The sequence below is a fragment of the Platalea leucorodia genome (genome assembly GCF_965183815.1).
Source record: "Platalea leucorodia genome assembly, chromosome: 22".
In the NCBI taxonomy this organism is placed as follows: Eukaryota; Metazoa; Chordata; class Aves; order Pelecaniformes; family Threskiornithidae; genus Platalea; species Platalea leucorodia.
In genome coordinates, this window is record NC_138844.1 from 5,661,019 (window position 1) to 5,681,740 (window position 20,722).

Here is a 20,722-nt window from a genome sequence, read left to right on the forward strand (position 1 = left end):
AAAACCAACTGCAGGAGGAAAAGACAAGGGCGCAAGGCTTCTCGGCCATGAAGACAAGATGAAATGCTGCCTGCCCCAAAAGAAGGCAAGGGGGAGAGCGGAGAAAGGGACAGAGCTGGGGGAGAGGGGACGGGAGAGGGGAGGTGAGCCCTGGCGAGCCAACCTGACCTCTCCCAGGCCACCAGCAGCGCCTACCCCCAGCCACCCAGCCTCTCCCTCGAGAGGGGAAGAGGCAACCAGCCCGACTTTCCTGAGTGCAGAGCCAGCGTGCAGCAAAAATCAACTGTTTTGCTGTCCCCAAGAGCCTGCTGCTTGAGGCAACTGCGTATTTTGCCTGTACCAAGATTTGCCCCCCCTTTGCTGCCCCTGTGAGGCTCCTGGTGGAGGAGGGAAGAGGTCAGCCACACACAGGGGGGGGAAAACCCAACCACAAAGCAAAAAACCCATGCCAAATGAAAACTTTGACTGCTCTTTTTTCTACCGCCACATCCAGGGCTTCGGTGCCGGGCTGCAGGCAGAGTCCAATGTCGCAACTGGCTGCCGCCGCTGCAGGCTCTGCTGTCCCGTGGGGAATCCAGGCGGAATCCTCACATCGCCCTGACTCATTCTTTTCAAATGCTCCACTGGGTCTTTTTCCTCTGCTTGCTCTTTCTTTTCCAAGAGGGGAAAGACTTTGCAATAGAATAACAGAAGACTCCAACACTTGAGACATGGGAGGTTCGAGACGCAGGGGGAGAAGTGCTCAGCACTGTTCCGCTTCAACAAAACCCTCCTTCTCCTGGCTGGCCGGCTCCACCTCCGAGTACGTTGCATGGTTGGTGTGATTTCGGAATTTCATGGCAGGCCAGTGATGTGGCCTTCGCTGTGGACAGAAACAAAGACCCGTCAGAAGATATGACAGAGCCTTTCACGCCAAGTCTGCAGGGAAATTGGAAACTCGGTCCTGAAACAAAAACAATGCTGTCTTTGTGAAAGTTTGACTTTTTATTAATAAAAATAAATTTTAAAAAAATCGCTTCATGCTTGAAAGAGTTCATTACCCTGCATCGATCTCACTGAGCTGACCCACTAATAAGGTTAAAATGGGGAGCGGGGAGGAAATGGACGTTTTAAGTGAAATCTCACATCAGCCTCAGAAGAAGCGTGCCCTGTGCAGCTGAGGACGGCCGCAGGTTTCCCGTGCGACCGCATACACGTCAGCTCTGTGTCTCTCTCTGCAAAACAGGGACGAGTGCATTGCCCCTTCTCAGCCGGGTAAAGATAAATGCATCAGACATTGCCAAGTGCTCAGGTACTAAACTGGCAGAGGCCATGCAGATCAGTTCTCTGAAGCCTGTCTCTGCAAACAGGACAGATGGAGGAAAGACAAGTGCTCTAGGAAAAAGCCAGCGAGTGATAAGGGAAGGCTGAGGGCTAAGCGTTGCTCGCTCCCTCCGCAGCAGCTCCTATGCCAGGATTCAGCCCACTTCTGACTGCCTCGGGATCCTACACCAAGCGGTCTTCTGGCTTTTAACAGCAGATGGAGATCGTTGGACCCCCTATCTTTCCGAGAATTAAAATCTTCCATTTAGAGCATTCACACCACCACTTACACAGTAGCTGATGGCATGACATCCATCAGTAAAAAGTCTGACAATTTTAGTCAACAAAATCCAGCTGGGCAATTCAAAAGGCAGCGATCTCGATTATGTCATAGCTCCAACTGAGCCCTCCAACCAGGCGGCGTGTCGACGGCTCATGCAAGCAGGTGGAAGAGTCTAACGTTGCATGGGGAAAAAATGGCAATGTGTGAAAGGGAGCGTGTGAAAGGGAGCAAAATAAAACAGTGTGGGAGGGAGAGAGCCTAAGTTTAAAACATCATCAGCTGGAGGTTGGGAGATTAGCTGTGACTGCAGGACCATGAAAAGAACCTCGGATATGAACTCTATCAAAGTTCCTCTTTGCTCCCTGCTCTCCTCTAGAAGGTCAGGATTTGTGTTGACAGCAGAGGAAGAGAAAAACCGGCCAGGGATAAGGTTCTCCACTCACCTCAATGAAGAACAGGGCAGCGTTGGAGGTGGGGTGGCTGTTGATGTAAATCCCAGCAAGGATAATAGCTGCAATGAGCAACACAGCCAGAACGATCCCCACGATAGTACCCGTGTGAATCGGGGCGCCTGCTTTCTTGGAAGGAAGGCTGCTTCCCACACCTGCAAAAAAGGGTTGAGTCTTCAATCGTGCCGAGACCTTGGTAAAAGCGAGGACAGGAGAGAAAAGCAAGGCAAGACCTTCACGTACGACTGAGCACCGTCAGGCTCAGCAAGAGGGGAAGATGTGCCAGAGAGCTCGCTGAGCTCCAGCTCCCTTTCGGATGATAGCGGTAGCTGGTTTGAAAGATTAAACCACCGCCATGCAGTAACCCCCCCTCCAATCCATATTCTTTATATATTGGCTGCTCACTCTGGTAGAAAGCCATTAGCCATATGCTGAGCGGGGTCCTCAGCGTGTCTTCCCCCCAGCCCTCCGGCTTGCCCTCGGTCCTCGGCTATGAATATGCAATTGCACAGAGCTACAGAGGGTGTACGTGGCATATATTAACAGTGCCATTACCAGCCATTTGGGGAGCAATTTGGCTGGAACTGGGAAGATCATGCGTTTCAAAGGCCCCAAGCCTGCAAAGGAACTGATCCTGCACCCAGTTTAGCCAGTTAAACTTCCCTGAGCTGCTTTCAGGGATGGGCTTGTGGTTTGCCTACGACTGCAGTTCTTGTAAACCTGACATCAGGCGAAGAGGGCTCGGATCCTTCCCGTACTCTGAAATTAGTAGGAGCATTATGGCAACAGTTCGGTTCCCTGCCCTTGGGGCTGCTGAACAAACTCGGACTGGGAAAGGATTCACGGGAACAGAGATGAAAAAGGCAGAGCTGGGCTAAGGATATTTTTTAAATTTGGATTTTACGCTGCTCTTTGGCACAGCTGGGGAAACTCAAAGGAAAAAAGGACTTTGTGCCTATGCAAAAACTGCAAAGAAAGGGAATTGCGTGGAAAGAGAACACTCATCGTCTTAGTTTGCACAGCAGGACTAAGTGGGAAAAGTAGACAAACAGCATCAGGGTAAAACAGATTGGTCCTGACTCTCACTTTTCACTACCTGAAATGGCATTAATCAGGGTGAGGACAACAGGAGTCTTATCTTGATTACATCCCTCCAGTCTCAGTTTCACCTGTCCACTCCGCTGACTGATCGCAACTCCCCGGTGCGTTAGATTTCAGCGTAACGTGTTTGCGCTTGGCACGACTGTGAGCAGGCAGAGAGAAGATTAAGGGCTTACCTTCGCTTCCTGCATACTGATTGAGCTTCGTATCATCTAAAAGAAGAAAACAAAGGCAAAAAAATAAAGTTAGGAGTCTTCTATGATATTCTGTATGCTTCCCACCCACTTTCCCCGCTCTGTAACAGAACACACCTCTTGCACAGCATTCCCATGGCCAGTTTTAAACTGTTTTAAACCAGTTTTAAACCAGTTTTAAACCTCTGAGTTTGGGGGGAAGGGGAAGGCACACAGAAAACAGCAACAGCAAAAGCATGTGGCTTATGGTTTGTTGTCTTCCTTCACAAAGGTGGCACCTGGAGCACAAACACCTGAGGAAACCGGTCTTTAAATATGCTCCATGTGCAAAGCAGAGCAAGAAGTGACTGCTCAGAGCCGCAGCCCTTGTGGGTGTCCGTGGTCAGACGATGGCGTTTGCAGCAATGCACTGCTGATACATCCCCGATAAATCACTGGGATGTTACGCTGTAGATGTCTTCCATGGGGGCCCAAAATCCGACTCCATTCTCCGTCTCATTCTGGAAGAGCCGGGACATAGTGTACAAGGCTTTGCGTCTTGATGGTCTCCACATCACCACCCTCGCGACTCCAGCTGAAATCCCGATCCGGAATTCTTCCTGCTTGGCTTGGTCGCGAGCTGCAGCGCTGACACACGACCAGCGAGGCGGACACGTTCCCAAACATCTCCATGCGCAGGGCCAGCGAGCTGGGCTGGCTGGGGAGGACGCAGAGGGCTGGGTCCGCTCCTTCGCTTTGCTTGTTCCTTTGCTGGGCTTCTCCAGATAAAGTTCGCTGCCTGATGCAGCTGGCTGTTTGTTTCCTTCCAAGATTACAAATTAACTTCATGCTTGACTATGTCACAGAAAGCCTCTTGTTCTTTTTCCAAGAACTGGCGATGAGTTGGAAAATAATCTCAGTGGTGGTGTTACACTCCCCCTTCCTTTAATTGCTCCTTTCAAAGTCAACTCTGTCAGCCAGGCGCTCCGTTCCTCCCCCCAACTCCTTCCCGTTGCTGAAGGACAATTACTAATGTTCCTTTCTATTTATTCTAATTAGCAGTTTGCGTTAGGGACTATTAAGCAGCAAAATTGAAGTGATACCTGCCGCTAGGATCTGAGGAGCCAGCCCTGTGTTAATAGGATTATCAAGCTTTAGAACATGGGTGTCTCGAGGGAAACTCTGGTCCTTATCTGGAGCTTTCCTATGCTGGAACGAACACCGTTCCCGAGCAGAGGGCAATCACAAGCCTATGCTGTATTCTTGCCAGTCTGAGAGTACTGGCAGCCCTGAGCCACCAGCTCGGACCAAGCCCATTAAAAGCATGAGCCCCTATATACAGTGTTAACCTGTTACGATGCTGGGGAGTCTGTCCACCAGGGACCAGTTGCTTGTTGACCTTCACAAATGCGTAAAAAGGCTGCGATGCAGCTGTAAAACCCTTCCCACGGGGGGGTTTCATCTCTCCCCTTACCACATCACGCCGAGCCGCACCTCTGAGGCTGCCCGTCCTTCTCCTTTCCTCCACCTCCTGCACTCACCCCTGCCCTTCTGCTTCACAGATGGCTTTGTTATTGTATTTATTTGGATATGAATTGGTTTTATGAGGCATCGGAGTGAAAGATCTCTCCAAGGAGGTCGGGGTGTCCCTGCCAGAGCCGCTCACCCCACCTGCCCCTACCTTCTGTAGTGAGGCTGTCAATGAAGAGTGAGGACGTGGAGGTGGTGATGTCCTCATCCAGCGGTGAGAAAGAGCTGTCAGGAGGTGCTGAATAGTGGTCGCCTTCCGCTAAATCCTCGCAGGTCTTCTCATCTGACTGGAAAGAAAACGAAGAACGGCTACTTTTTCTAGCTCTCTTCCAGCAAGAGTGCCAGGGAGCCAGCGGTGAGGACTCTGCTTCCCGGGCGTAGGGCTGCCGAGCCCTTGGGGTTCAAACGCTGGAGTGGAAGCCGGGGACACGGTCCAGAAGTGCCAGGAGATGTATGGGGGAGAGACCTGGAGGTTGGAGAAGAGGAGGAAAAGTTTGGGAACCACTTAAGTAGGACAAATGACAAAGAGCTGGCAAGGTCCTCCAGTCTGACCTTCTTGCATCACTGAATGACCTTACATAGGTCCTGTGACCTCCTTTTCCCTCACTCAACCCTCTTGGTTAACAGGGAACAAAGCTGAGTTTTCAGTGGGGAAAAAAATGAACAAAAAAAAAAACCAAACCCCAAAGCAGAAACAGATGTTTTGTTAGAGCTGATCTTTCTGAGACAAAGAAACCAGTTCATCCAACGTGGAGATAATCGTGCTAACAAGGACAAAAAAAAAAAAATCACAAGGGCTAATTTCTTCATGCTTGAGAGTGAGTAAGAGTCATGCTTCAGAAAGTGAAGAAAAAAATATCCCAATGTATTCAAATTGCACCATTTGGTAACTTATGGAGGTCTCTGCATCTTTACTGAACAGCCAGCACTGCCCAGCACAGAAACGAGACGCCAGCAAGGCAAAGACAGGTAACGCTGGATCCATCTTTTAACTGTTCCAATAGAGACAGCCTCTGAAGTGGATCAGTGGTCCTGCTGTAATGGGAAAGGGATAACCGAAGGGATATTCGCTCTGTTCCAGAACAGCACAGGCCGAGCGGAGCGGAGAGTGAACTCTTCGAGCTGGGATATGGCCATTGGTTTTTCTGTAGTTCAGCATCATTCCTAGCAGAGGACCTAAGAGAAGTGATCCTTCTCTCAGCCTCACCTTCTGGCCGCAGCCGTAGGACAGCCACTCCTCACGGTACCGGTCAAAGCCGCTGGAACATCTGCGGAGAAAAGCAGTATTAACCTGTGGGAGATGAATTCCTGAGAGACAGCAACACTAATGCTCACTTGCCCGCTCTATGTGGGTGGCATCGCTAATGATTTTTAAGCTGCCCAAGAGTCCCCAACGCTGCCCCGATGGGTGCTGTGTACAGCCCCTCGGACAGATATCGGAGGACTGGAAAGATTATACACAAGCTGGTCTCCAAAGACATGGTGTTTCCAGTACAGCTGTGCTGGAAGGACCCAAATGTTCCTCTTCACAGAGGAGGAAAAGGGTCAACACCGCTTCGCCAAGGGAAACGGCGAAGCAGAGAAATAGGAAAAATATATAGACTGAGTTTGAATTTCCATTCCCTGGACTCTGTGCCAGGGCAAGGCCATGATCTCCATGAGGCTTTTTTTTTCCAGCAACATCTGCACAGGAAAAACACATTAAAGAAATTACAAACGGCATCAGGAAAACACCAGCTAGAGAAATCTCTACAGACACAGAGGGAATGAAATAGCACTCTGACCTTTGGAAAGTCTCGGGGGGGCTACCAAAATATGAATCAGGGGTTCAGCTCATACAAGCACTAATTTACTCAACTACCAACCACTAAAAGAGGAGAAGCCACAAAACTTCAGGTCCTGCTGAGTCACTGAGAGCTTCACTTAAAGTGCAGTTCCTGTAACGATGACAGGCTCAGCAAAAGCAAAAACACAAACAACTCCACTGTCCAGAGGAGAGCTGGGAGGACTCGGGGGTTAAATCACTGAGCTGGACTCAGGATATAAGTCCAAACCCTGGAAGCCACCCTACCACCTTCCTTGGGAAAGATCACGCTGGCTTTGCAAAACCCACCTGGTTGAAAGCCAACAAGATCGCGGTAGGCTTGCTCTAGCCTGCTGTTTCTGCCACGCTTGCCATTTATACTTTCCATTTGTAACCTAAGCTCTTCAGGACCGAGCTGCCGATACGCGGCTACGGCTGCAGGAAGCGTGGCTTTTAGCCACACATCAAGAAGTCACCGTACTGTAAGCCATAAGAGCGAACATCAGCAACAGCGACTTGGGTTTTGAAAGATCGGGTTTGCAAACACTGATTTTGGAATAAGCAGAATGACAAAGTCCTTGAACCCTGGGTTTTCAGCCCGAACAAGATCCAGACTAAGGCACTGTATCCTGGGCTTGGTTTTGCTACCAAAGCCACATCTGGTCTCACGCATCTCTCAGCTGTGAGAACATAATATTCTCTGATCTGAAGCCACCACTGAGCAACTGTCATTGAAAAATGATGTTCCCCGGGCTCGGGTTGCATTCCAGCCCACCGAAAGGCAGTGAATCAACCCGGATTTACAGGGTCGCTTCGCTGATGTCGCAGGATCCTTCCCTGTCCCAGCTGTCCTGCTCCTACCTTGCTGAAATCGGTGCGTGTAAGGAAAGGGTGCGAGTCTTGAGCGTAGCGAGAGAAGGGCTACGGAAAGGAGGAGCGAAGGTGCCCTGCGAGCGATGCCGGGGTGAGCCAAGGCTGCCCTTGCCTTCCTGGGAGAGCCGGGCATTTCCCAAGCGCGGCTGTCCCCGTGCCGCCTGCGAGGATCTGTGTTATTGGGTCCCCTCCCCTGCCACGAGCTCTAAATAAATATTTCAGCAAAATCTCATTAAACTCTCTCCTGCTCCGTATCGCGCTGCTTGAGCTGAAGGAGAGCACGGAGCAGGACTGCTGCATGGCTGGGACTGCAGCGGGGCTGGCCCCGGCCCCCCAGATCCTCAGTTTACCCCCAAAAAAGCAGCAAGTGCCCCCCACCCTCGTTGTGCCTCATCCCCGACAAAGAGGGCCCGTCCCCGCAGCCGGGGGGCTGGTGAGCATCCCCCGCTCCGAGCTACCTGCTGCCCTTCGGACCCGAGCGTGTCCCAGCCTCCCTGCCCTGCGCTTCTGCCTGAACTCACAGCCTAAGTCAGGACAAGTTTCCCCCATGTTTAATCTCACTGACAAAAATGTGAGTCTTGCTTCTGGTCTCAACTTGTTCCAGCTGCTGCAGCAAAACATTAGGACCAAGAACCCCATCCTTTCGATGGCTTGTGAGCGGAGATCAGATCACCTCTTAACCATGGCTATGAGACTGTGAGAGCAGCACCCTAACTAAACCAAAAAGCAACAAAAAAAACCCAATAAAAAAATGGAAAATAATAATAAAAAACCCCAGCAACACTAATACAGGCATCAGACCTGGAGCTGCACTTGCTCTCCCAGCTATAGAAACATTAGCAAGAGAAGGAAACTCATCCCAGGTACCTCTGCAGGACATGACACCAGCTGCAGTTGAAGGTCAGCTCCGAGGTCACACACATTTCACAGCTCTGATGCTGGAGACAAGCTGTAAAAGAGAGAGGAGAGACGTACCAGCGACACGGCAGCATCTGCACGGGCAGGAGGGAGCACGTGCTGCAAGCTGGGGGCATGGGTAGACCCAGCATCAACAGCCGAGTCTCCAGCCCAGCCTCTCTGCAATGGACCCGCGGGAGAAGGCAGCACCTCTCTAGCAGGACTGGACTCCCAGTCCATCTGCAAATGTCTTCCCATGCTGTTTAGCTGGGAATTAAAACACATCTGAGACTTATGCCATTTCTTATTGTGCAGAGGGTGTTTCTCAGAAGGAAGGAAGCAACACAATTTAACCCTCTGTTGCTGTGTCCATTCTAAATAGTTCTGCAAGAGTATCTCCACACTGGAGAGGACTAGCTGCTTGGAGAGTACCACCATTTGCTTGTCACCCTGTCTAGAAAAGATGGCCAAGGGGGCTTGTCTGAAAAAAAAGTCAAGGAAACCAGCAGTTTAACAAGCCCGTCGGGAGGCCCTGACGGCCCGCAATGACAGGGCCGAGAGCTGAGCCGGTGCTGTGAAGCACCAGGTGACGAAGGCAGAACACGAGCGGTTCACCTCCCGCATCGGTGCGCAGCACCCTGAACGGCAGCAGCATCCCCATCCCGCCCGGGGCGCCCGGCTCACCTCCACCCTCACCCAGACACCCATCGCTTCTCCGTCCGCGGGCTCCCCGTTCTGCCCCTCGCGCTTGAGCAAACTCCCCGCTGCTGCTGCCCTCCGGTCCCCATCTCCTCCGCTCTCCCATCCCGAGCTTTTCCCGAGCGGACTGCCGTGTGGAGGCAGCGAGCAAGCAAGGACCTCTGGAGAAGAGGCAGAGGCTAACCCAGTTCATCCACTTCTGACCTCAATAAGGCTAAAAATTAAAGCCCCAGAAGAAAAAAAGTGGAGTCTAGTTCTCTCTAGCTCTGTGGCTCCTCTGAAGATGCTGCTCTCAGCTACCCTAGCTGCTGGGGAAAAACAAAATAGCAGGTCTTAAGGAGAAAAAAAGTTATTGCAGAATGCTTATTTATGATCTGCTTTGCAGTAACCCTGCCTGCTGTTAAAATTGTCATAAAATACCCTGGGGAGACCGTTTAAATGCATAACCTTGGTATCTTCGTGACAGATTTACTCTCTGCTCTGTATTTACGGACTGCATGACAACTTTCCCTCGTGCGCATGTGTCCTTGGATCTGAACACTAAAAATGTATCTATTTAACAGGATCCTTAAGAAATTTCATCCCAGTGTGGAGGCGTAGAAAATGTCTTGTAGACAGACCTGAAGTGAAGCAGTGTCCAGCAAAATTAGCTGCAGCTCATGGAGCAAAGAGAAGGAGCTTCAGCAGCTGGGCAGGTGGGAAGGGCCGTCAGTGCAAGAAATAAGGAATCGAAGCGCTGGGGATCTACTGGGGAGCAACGAGAGCCATCGACTCAGCTGCGCGCAAGGAAGGGGCTGGCGGAGCAGCATGGAGCGCAGCTCGGGACCGTAGCACGGCGCTCCCAGGGACATCGTGGCTGGCACCACCGCTCTCCTCGCTTAGCTGGGGAGCGCTGAGCAAACCGGGTAGGGTGTAATTGCCTGCAGATCCCTCCTTTATCAGCTCCTCCCGTGCCAGCTGAGCATCCCAGGCCTCCCTTTGCTGCATCCCAGGCTCCCGTCTCAGCTACGGAGCAGCCAGGCTGGCACGCGTGTGGGATTTGCTGTTGGCCGAGGGTGACTCTGAGCTGATAAATCCAGACAGGGCTGTACGGACGAGACGTTCAGCGACAGCCACGCGCAGACCTTCTCCCAAAGGCAGAATGACTGGGGGACCCCAGAGCAGGGGCGAGCTGCGCCCTGGCCGATAGCCCGCCCTCCCTCCGCGGCTCCGGTGGTGGATGGCAGCCACGCACCCTTCCAGCGTACAGGGAACCTGCCTCCTCCAGCCTTGGCTTCCCCTTTGTCTGTAAGCAGGAGGCTGTTGTAGTTGCTGGGTGAAACCACGGGAGGGAAACGCGCTCCGGGGCACCACGCCAGCCCCTCCGACTTACTGGGCAGCGGGGTGAACTCCACGGCTGACATGTTGGTGATCTTGCTGGTGTCCAGTTCCACGCGATGGTATTCGTAGATGGTCCGACGGCGGGACTCTGAAACACAAAGCCTTGGCTTTAGCCTGGGCACAAGCCCACCTTGCACGCCCTTCCCCATCCCGCAAAGGGCTTTGCCCCACGCGTGAATCCCAGCGCGTGCGGGGAAAGCTTGTGGGGCTGCTGCTGACTCCCAGCTGAAAGGCAAAGGTGGCCCCAGCTCCTGGGGTCATTCCCGTGGGAGAGGAGGGCGTACGGCGGCTGTCCGGCCGCAGGAGAAGCAGCGCGGGAGGTGCTGGAGGGGTGTTAGGGCACACATCTCCCCTTCCCTGTTTCGCTAGGAGGAGCTTGGAGCTCCGTCCCCTCTCCCTGACCAGAGACTCCCAAGATGGATGTGGTCCAGTCCTGCATCGCTCTAAACAAACACGAAGCTGCACAACACATTGCTCGTCAGTGACTCACGGCGCTGTGAGCCTCCCCCGTGCACAGCGCTCGCCCGGAGCTCCGCACCGCTCCCCGCGCTCCTGCTCGGCAGCCGCCTTCCCCCCAAAGCCTCCTCCGTCCCCCATCTCCCTCACGCCTTGCCCCCTTCTTCTCTTTCCCCTTTGTCCTGGGGGCCCGAGGGGTCTATTCAGGCTTCTCTCAAATTTTCTCCCAGCGTCTGCCGCTAATTGACGTGGTGACACCAGCCAAGATGCTTCTCTGGCTTGGTGCCCCCGCGACGATAATCAAACCTGTCCTTCCAGCACGGCCGCGGCCCCTCGCTGCTCTGCTCCGCACTTGGAGACCAGCAGATGGGCAGGACGGAGCACTCTCCCCTCCTGCCCCCTCCTCTCCTTCCCTTCAAGCTTTCTTTCTTCCCCTCATTAGGTTTTTTCGTGCCCAGTTCTTGCATTTCTTCTCCACCCACTTCCCCTCGCACCCCCGGGGCAGGCAGGAGGTACAGGCAGGGGTCACCAAGCCCATGGGGATGGAGGGCACCAGCCCGGCCAGGGGCAGGCTGGCGGGGCGGGGAGGGGAGGCACCATCCAGCCTGGCCAAGGTTTTTACATGAACTGCTGTAAACGGGTAATAAATGAGGGCCAGATGGCAGGGTCCATAAATAACGAGGAAAAGCAACTGCGCCGGGTGCAGCACGGGGAGGCAGGAGCGAGGCTGGGCTCCTCATGACAAGAGGGGACAGGAGAGGCTGGAAGAGCCTTTTCAGTGAGCTCGCCCCATGCCTGCAGCTCATGGCACACGTGGAATAAGCATGCAGACATGTATGTAGCCGTCCCCATGTCCTGCCGACACGGGTGCTGATCCCAGCCCTGCCCACGCAGCCACGCAGCACTGGTGCCATGCTACGCATTCAAGGACAGTCCAGAGCAGCAGCGGTGTGGCTTGTAGGCTCCCCTAAACACCCACGCCTATAGGAACGAGGCACCCAGCACCCCGCAAGCCTCTCGTCCATCTGCAGTCTCGTTTGCAACCATTCTTCCCCTCCTCCTCATCAGCTGGAAATCAGGGAAGCGATAGCTTGGCTGCTCGCAGCGATTCTGCACACGCTGGGCGAGGAGCACGAGGCCCTTTTGCCTGCAGCACGTTGCCAAAGCACACAGCGTTCGTGGGCTGGGGCCACGCCGACCTGCGGGGGCCACCCAGAGCACAAGGCTGCCATGGCCTTGGCCATGGAGAGATGCGCCCCGAGAGAGATGCGCCCCGAGAGAGATGCGCCCCGAGAGAGATGCGCCCCAGGACGTGGGACCCGAGGGGCACCCATGCAGCCAAGCCCCGCACACCTCCTCACGCTCCTTTGCTCCCTGCCATGAATCCAAGCAGCGCATCGGGTCTTGAAGTGCCCAAAGACGAGGACGTCTCATCTCTCCTTCCCCGTCTGCCCCCTCTCCCAGCGGCGATGCCAGGGGAGCCTCGGCATCCCCAAGGGAGGGATCAGCCGCTCCCCTGCCCCAGCAGCCGCCTCCCCCAGTTCCTCAAGCGCAGCGACTCACCAGGCACATCGGGAGATGGGTTGAGGATCATGAAGGCATCGGAGAGGCCAGCTTTCACGGGGTGCTGGGTGGCACTGATCTGTAGGACCGGCACGGGGATCTGCAGCCGGGGAGAGAGGGCGTGAGGGACCCCAGCCCTGCCCAGGCTCCTGGTGCTGCTGCAGAGGTCTCCAGTGCTTTGGCAGCACTGGGAATGCCCAAACTCGGCACGTGAACAGTTATAATACCAGATCTCCTCCCAGACCCACGGGGATCCCCCACAGGGACCCTCCTGCCATGCCTTCCCCAGCAGAAACATTCCTCACCTCCTTGTACCCAAAGACGATTCTCCCGGTGCTGTGCAGGGCCGCCTGGAAGGTGAAGCTGCCCATGTCCTCCTTCCCCTGAAGATAGACCTTGTCCCACTGCACCACGAAAACCGTCCCTGGGGGAGAGACCAGAGTGGATCAGTCCTCTCATCTCTCCTCGCCCCACATCTCAACAGCCTGACGGGTCCTCTGCCGTCGGTGAAGCTCCAAGTCATCTCGTCCCCCAATCTCCAGCACATCACTCTGAGCAGACCCACGAACAAGCCCCTGCCAAACATCCCAGCCGCCCCTACCCAAACCCCCCCCGGCACCGAACAGCCCCTGCTGCCCTGGGCTCCCCCTCCCCACACCCTCACCTGGCTCCGGCCCCTCTATTTGCTCCAGAGAGCTGAGCTTTGCCCGGTTTTACAAGGGAGGAGCGGGCAGCCGGCTGCTCTGCAGGTGTGGCAGCCGCCGCGGCTTGCACGGGGGCCGGCCGGAGCAGGGCTCACCGTTGTCCAAGTACTGGACGGTGGAGTTGCGGGAGTAGCTGGGGTTGAAGTTGGCCATGAGGGGTGCGATGTACTGCGTGGCCGTGAGCATCCGGTGGATGACGTCCCCCATGAAGATAAAACCTGAGTGAGCAGAGGAGGGTGAAGCAGCGCACGCTCCCTTCCACCGCCCCGGGATGCTCCCTCCCTCTTTCTGGCCTCCCACCACCCTGCCCTGGCTCACCCATCCCTTTTTTTACCCCCAGCATCCCCTCCTGGCTTTCCTCCAAGCCTGCGTGACCCCCCTGCGTCTCCTGCAGCTCCTCAACTGCTGCAGAAACCGAGGCACCAGCAGCACCCGACTCCCCGAGCACCAGCAGCAGGGCAGGGGTTAGACTTGGGGTGGAGGGAGAAAGCAAGAAGGGCTGCAGCCCCTTCTCTGTCCCAGCTCTGGGATGAGGGGCGAGGTTAGAGCCAGCCCCACAGCTGTGTCCAGCCCTCCCCGCCGCGGGAACGCCGACCGAGCGCAGGCACCCCGCCCCATCCCGACTCACCACCCGTCGCTATCGTGACCTGCCGCAGGAGGTGGCCATAGAAGGGGAAGTCAAAGGAGAGGACGATTCTCTGCGGGAGGGAGACAGGGTGAGAACTGCGCTCGGCCCTCGATAAAACAGGCGTTTTCCCAAGGGGATGCGGAGGGATGGGTCCGTGCCCACCGGCACCGGCTCTGCCCTGGCTTGGAGCAAGCGCCCGGAGCCGATGTATGGAGGGGTGGGAGAGGGATGGGAACGAGGGTCCTGCGGGTGCCTGGTCCCCACGGCTCATCCCCTTCAGCCCTGGACCGGGGCTGGGGGAGACCAAACACTCCCCAAGCCTTGATCTCCACCAGGCTGTCACGGGGACGCGGAGGGGCTACTGCTGCCCCGGGCGAGGGAAATCCCTGCTGGGAGAGGAGACCCCGGGGACACCCCCGGCTGCAGAGCAGCCCCGGGCTCACCGAGGCCTGCCGGTGCGTGTTGGAGAGGATCCCGTGGATCTTCACTTGGCTCCTGTTGGCCGCTGCCATGTCGACCCACAGCCCCCTCAGGCGCGCGTCCCCCGGCCCGTAGATCCGCGACACGTAGTAGCTGTGGTTGTCCTCCTGCAGGCGGGGAGGGACGGGGTGACAGGGCCAGCGTTACCCACCTTGCTCCGTGGAGATGCAAACCCCCCGGCACGGCTCAGGACAGCCGCTGGGAGCCCAGCCCCCCTCTCAGCACAAAGCAGCAATAAAAGCAGCACAGAAAAACCCCGTGCAAAGCCAGCAAAGGACGCGGAGCGGTTGGAGAAGGTGCAGAGAAGACCCGCGAGACCGACTGAGCGCAGAGAGGACGGGCTGGCTGGCAAGAGAGAGAGACGTGACTCACGAGAGACTTCAGCAGATGCAGCCTTCCCGGGAGGAAACTATCCTGCTCCGGAGCCAGGGGTTGGAAGTTACAGCTAAAGTGACCACGAGAAGCGAAGCAAACAACCGGAGACATGGAAGCCCAGAGGAAATGATGAACCTTGGAACAGGCAGCTCGGGGAAGGCAGCCGAGCCACCGCCGCCAGCCGAGCAGGAGCGGGGGGCTGAGGACGGGGGACGTGGCAGGGAGACGGGGGCTCTGCGGGGCAGGGGCTGCTCTCCTGGGTGACAGCCCCGGAGCGCGGGATGGGGCCTGGCTCCGCGTGAGCCGTCAGAGCCCCTTGCTATTCTCACACAGAGCAAGGAGAGGGACCCTGGGCATCAACCCCCAGCCTTCCCCAGCCGCCAGCAGCACCCCAGGCTCCCCGAGCCCCCTCTCCCCAGCAGACCGGAGCGCGGACCACGCAGCAGCTCTGCCAAGAGCCATCTCAAACTGAGCAGGGATCTATTGAAGGACACACAGCCTGGCCGGGGACCTGCCCGTGGCTCTGTGGCAGCTCCCTGGGGACACCGGCAGAGCGAGAGATCTCCCGGGGGGCAGCCAGCCCTGCACAGCCCGTGCCCCGGCCACACTGGCCCCACCGTGCCTCTCCGACGGGCTCCGGCGTGCCGCCGGCCGGGGACACGGCTGGGAGCTGTCGCCTGTCAGGGAAGGCCAGTTCACACCGGGGGGGGGAAGATGGGAAGCATCTTAATTTTCCTTGGGAAAGCTCAGCTCCGCTGCTCCGTGCCAGCGCCTGGCATGCCGCCACGCTCTCGGCTCGTCCCCGTCTGCTGAGCTTCTGCTGCTCAGCCCCTTCTGACCCCCGGCCCCCCCCGACCCCCAGCACCTTCCCCCCAGGCCCCCGCCCCAGCTAACCCCAGGACCTGCTCCCAGACCCGCTCCCTGCACATGAGCCCGGGCGCCCAAGGCAGGGACGGACCCACCAGCCCAGGGTTTAACAGGTTGGAGGGGGTAAAGAAGAGAAAGCAAAGCCCCCCGCTTTGAGCAGCCCTGCGCGCTTCCCCAGAGAGGTGTTGCAGGTCTGCGGGAGGCCTAAGGAATAAAGTGCTGTTCGAAAAATCCTGCAACATGTAATTTTTTTCTGCTTCAGCAAAGTTCAAGGAGAGCCGCTGCGCTCCTCTGCCGCCGGTGTAAGCCCTGACTCCAAGGAAAGCTGCCCTAGCTCTTCCCTAGGGCTGTTAGAGCCCCTTCTCTCGCCCGGAGCTCGGGGGGACTGCTGCAGCCCAGAGTCCTCCCTTCCCTATGGATGGGGAAACTGAGGCACGGGGAAGGCGGCGTCGGTACCTGCTGCGCCCCAGCGCACACCGCCCACGCAAAGGCTTTGGAAGCCCCCAGGACGCAGGGACAGGCCAGCGCTGGGTGACGAGTGACAAAATCTCCCGTGCCCTTGGCCCCCGCTCCGTGCCCTCCCAACGTGTTCCAGATAAACCGGGGGGGGGGAAATAAGCAGGGCCGGGAGCACGGAGGAGCTGGCTGCTGAGCCCCTGACCTCATCGCTGACTCACGAGGATGTCCTAATCCGTCACCTTGCTTTGGTTACCGCAGGAATTAAGAGAGGGGAGGTTTTGGACGCAGGAACAAGTGGAGAGCGCAGGCGCCGCGGGGCAGAGCTCTGGGAGGGACAGCGGTGCTGCCCAGCACCGCGCCCCTCTTCATCCTGTGGGTCCCTCCGCACCCCAAACCTGGGACATTTTGGGGGGAGAGAGGGGAAACCCCTCCAGACCCCGGGCCGGCACCTCCGGAGGTAGGGTCACACCTTCCGCGGGTCGGACACGGCGAGATGCAGCCACACACAGAGGAGCAGCATCCCTGACCTTGAACATGGCCCCACTCCCGGGGGGACCCTCCTCGCCCCCCGACAGCGCCGAGCCCCGGGAAATCGCTGCCTTTTCCTCCTGGGAACCACAAGCACCATCGCACCCTCCCTGTGGCTCCCCGGCATCTCCAAATACCACGGTGGCCATTGCTGGTTTGGGTTTTTTTTTTAAACTCTTCCATATCAGGGACTTTTCTGGCTTCTGGCCCCTCTCCCTCCCCGACGGTCAACGAGCGAGGCCAAGCTGGAGCTCGAGCGGGGCGGGAGCAGCCACAGCTGCTTCTCCCCTGCGCGCCGTGCCACGGGGGCACTAATTCCACCGAATCCACAACCAGCTGCCGGCAAAAACACCAGGAGAAGTCACCATGGCCGGCACATCCTCCACCAGAGACCACCCTCAGCCACGGCCACGCATCCCCCAGCCCCATCCCAGAGAGCTCAGAGCTGGGCAACCTCCCCCAGCTGCCAAGGGACCCACAGCCCCGCCACAAATAACCAGGAGCTAATTGAGGGCGGGTAATTAGGCACAGCTGGGATGCGAGAACCAAGTGAGATCTCCCAGGAGGTGACCCTGCTGCTACAGGAGTTCGTTAGCAGCAGCACAGGCTGCTGCCTTCCCCGGCCGGAGACCCCCGCTTCCCGCACAGCCCCCTCGCCCCGGCACGGCCTCGATAACCTCGGCAGCATCATCCCTGCTGCACACGTGGCATCGCGGCAAGCGAAGCGTTCCCGGCTTTTCAGCCCAGCGATGGCCTTAGCGTGCCCTGGGACCTGGCAGGGCTCACGGGCAGGGACGGCTGCAGGGCTCGGGGCGATCCCCAGGGCACGGCCGCCTCCGCGCTGGGCTGTAATTACCCTCCGGCCTGCCAGGATCTGGCCCCACGCATTAAATCAGAGCCAGCATCTCCACCAGCTCCCTGCCCAGCCTGGAAATAGCTCCCGGCGGTCAGGCGCTGGCTGGATCCTGCCTCGGGGCAGGCGGAGGGCGGCCGGCAGCAGCAACGGGGGCCCCGACTCACCACGATCCGCGTCTCGTTGGCCGGCAGCGTGTCGATGGCCAGGCTGCCCCCCACCAGGTCCTGGCTGATGCGGGTCCCCTCGGTCCCCGGCGAGGTCTCCCGAGCTCTCCGCCGCCCTTCGCCCGCCGCTGGGCTCCCGGGGGGGTGTCCTGCGGGGGCAGAGGGATGGGTCAGTGGGGTCCCACACGGGGAGGGCACCCCTAGGATCAGCCCTCTCCCCCAGCGAGGCAGCTTCTGCTTAGGTGACACAAGTTTAGGGGGGTCTCAGCCCTGGGAAGCAGCATCACCGCAATGATGGAGACGCAGGGAAGGGCTTCTTGGGTCAGGGATGGCCACGGGGTGCAGGGACGGGTGACAGACACCCACGGCCAGGGGAGGAGAGCTGGGATGGAGGGGTGAAAGGAGGCAAAACACATACAACCCCCCCCCCAGCTCGGCGCACACCCCGCAAACACCAGTGCACGGGGAGGAGTGCGAGGCCCCGGGGATGGGGAAGATGCTGTTTCAACAGCGGGGCAGCGGCATGGCCATGTCCTCCATGTCCCCAGCCATCGGTCCCCTCCTCCGGGCTGGTTTGGTGTCCAGGTGCCAGGGCAGACTCCAAGCACCCATCTCCCAAAAGAAAGGTGTCCCTCGTCCCCTCCTGCCGCACCGCTCCCTGCCCGGCTCCAGCCCTGGGGAGGGAGCGGAGGCCAGAAACACAGCGCAGCGTTGAGGGGGGGGGATGAAAAAGCCGTTTGGGACCAAATCTGCAGAGATTCATGAGATTTCCTGGCAGCTCGGCACGGGCGGAGGCGGTGCGGACGGCACACGCTCGCCCACGGGCAGGGACAGAGCCAGGACGTCTGTCCCCAGCGAGCGGGACAGCAAAAACAGCCGGCAGGGCCGCAGGCTGCTCCCCTCGCCCTTGGGAGAGGGCTCCCGCCTTCGGCCCGGGGTCCCCGGGGAGCGGGAGCTAATTGCTGCCTAACGAGCTCCCGGTCCCCTCCTGAGCTGTCCCGTGGGGCTGGTTTCTGTCCCCAGCGCCTCCGGGAGGGGAAACTGAGGCGGGGGGAGCGGGGCTGAGCTGGCAGGAGCAGGCAGCCGGCGGGATGCACCCCGCTGCCGACGGACGGCGAAAGGGGCTCTGGGGCTGGGGGTCCTGCTCACCTTCCCTGGGGGCACCGGGGGGCCCCAGCCCCTGGCTGCTGCTGGGAGGTCTGAGGTGCCCCAGGGAGCGGAGCCTGTCCCGCCCGGGGGCTCCGCCGTCCTCCCCAAAATCTCGCTGGACGGCTGCGCCCACAGCCAGGCCAGCGCCGGCCGTGCCACGGGGCACCCCGGGTGGGGGAATGCTGGGCGGGGGCACCCCGGCAGCGGGGCTGCAGCCCCCCCGCGCCCCGGGGCTGCCCCGCACGGCTGGGGGGGTCCGGGCACCCCACGGCGCCCGCGCCTTCGCCGCGGCGATGCCAGGGCTGCAGGGGGACGCGGGGCCGGAGGGGGACCCCCACGGCAGGTCCCACGCCGCGGGTGGCGGCTGTGGGTGCAGCCGGCTGTGGGGTGCAGCGTGACACGCACCTGCGTGCCTGGGGGGGGCACGAAGACACCCCCAAAGCGCAGCCCGCTGCGGGGAGCGCGGCAGCCCGGGCGAGGCGCGACGCCTCCCGCTGCCCACGGCCACGCAGGACCGCGGCCACAGCGACCCCCGGGGGGGCGGCACCGGCCCCCGGGACCCCCCCTGGACCCGCTCTCCCGGGGTCCCCCGGCCCCCGCCCCGGAGCTCCCCCGCCGCCCCCCGGCCGCGCTCCCCGGCCCCCCTACCTGCGCCCAGCGCCCCGCGCAGGAGGCAGAGCAGGATCAGGCCCCCCCAGCGCATGGTGGGGGGCGGCGGGACCCGCTGGGCCCCGGCTGTGCTGGGGGGGGCTCAGCGCCCCGCCATGGGCCGGCACCCCCGGGGAGCCGCGCACGGAGCCGGAGCGGGAGCGGGAACCGGAGCCCGGGCGGGAGCCGGGGGTGGGGCCGGGGGTGGGGCCGGGGGTGGGGATGAGGATGAGGATGGAGCCGGGGGTGGGGATGGGGATGAGGATGGAGCCGGGGGTGCAGAGGGGCCGGGGCCGGCGGCGGGACCCCCCCAGCGCCCAGCAGGGCTCGGGCAGGGCCCCCCCGTCCCGGGCAGGGTCCCCCCGTCCCGGGCAGGGCTGGCGCTGCCCCCAGCCTCCTCCCCGGAGGGAAATCGGTCTCCCATGTGCTGAGCCCCCCCCCGACCCCCAGCAATAGGGGGGGACCCCAGCCGGGCGGGGGGTCCCGCCGCCCTGCCCTCACTGCGGGCAGCCCGGGGTCGGTGACCCTGCACCGGGCTCCGGGGCGGGGGGAGCTGGGCTGAGCCCCCCCAGCCCCACGGGGGTACGTGGCCCCCCCAAAGCCGTGCATGCCCCCCCCGGCTAGCGACGAGCAGCCGGGGCGGCTGCCCGGCAATCGCAGCCACCCTCGGGGGCCCAGCGCCCCTTCGCACCCCTCGCCCCCGGGGTCCCCCCGTCGCAGGGGACGCGTCCCCGCAGCGCAAGCGTCCCTCGCCTGTCCGCGCCCCCGGGTCTGCCCAAACCAGCAGGAGCACCGGTTACCGGGGGGTGGGGGGCCCCGGGCCGGGGGGGCCCGGGGGGGGGGCCGGGGGGGGTCCCAGGGTGGGGGGCCCAGGGTGGGGGTCCAGCTGCCACCGCAGAGCCCCCGGAGCAGCCCAACGCTCCAGCCCCGTGCTCGGCCGCGCTGGCTTCTGGCCACACCGGGATTTGGGCAGCGTTTTGGGGGGGCTCAGGCTGCACCCCAGCCCCTCCGTCCCGGGTACCCGGGAGGTGGCTCGGCCCCGGGTGAGGGGGGCCGGGGCGCCCCGGCTGCTGGGGGAGGAGGGTGCAAACACCGGCAGGGATGCGCCGAGGGCCTGGGGAGTGCCGCCGCCCCCCCAGACCTGCGCCCCAGCCCCTGGCCAAAACTGGGGGGTGCAGGAGCGGCGTGGGGCCCTGTGGCTGCTCTGAACAGAGAAAACTGGGGGGGGGGGGGGGGGGGGGCGCTCTGGGGGTCCCTGCCCGAGAGCTGGATCCGTCCTTCTGCAGGAGAAACCCCCCGGCAGGAGCCCCCGAGGCTGCGGGGAGCAGGATGCGACCTCCCCTGGCTGCCGGGG

At 59.8% G+C, this 20,722-nt stretch overlaps 1 protein-coding gene across 1 annotated transcript; it reads right to left on the reverse strand.

Annotated features, from left to right (window-relative positions):
* Positions 1–246: 246 nt before the first annotated feature.
* On the reverse strand, positions 247–19,423 carry PLXDC1 (plexin domain containing 1; the record flags this gene model as incomplete). The annotated part of the gene is made up of 14 exons (XM_082331731.1): positions 247–862; positions 2,029–2,189; positions 3,312–3,347; positions 4,990–5,125; positions 6,046–6,106; positions 8,383–8,464; positions 10,484–10,579; positions 12,511–12,610; positions 12,816–12,934; positions 13,310–13,432; positions 13,843–13,912; positions 14,286–14,429; positions 17,572–17,720; positions 19,369–19,423. The coding sequence occupies 14 exons, from the start codon at positions 19,421–19,423 to the stop codon at positions 743–745; spliced, it is 1,452 nt and encodes a 483-aa protein (XP_082187857.1). The 3' UTR covers positions 247–742.
* Positions 19,424–20,722: the final 1,299 nt, after the last annotated feature.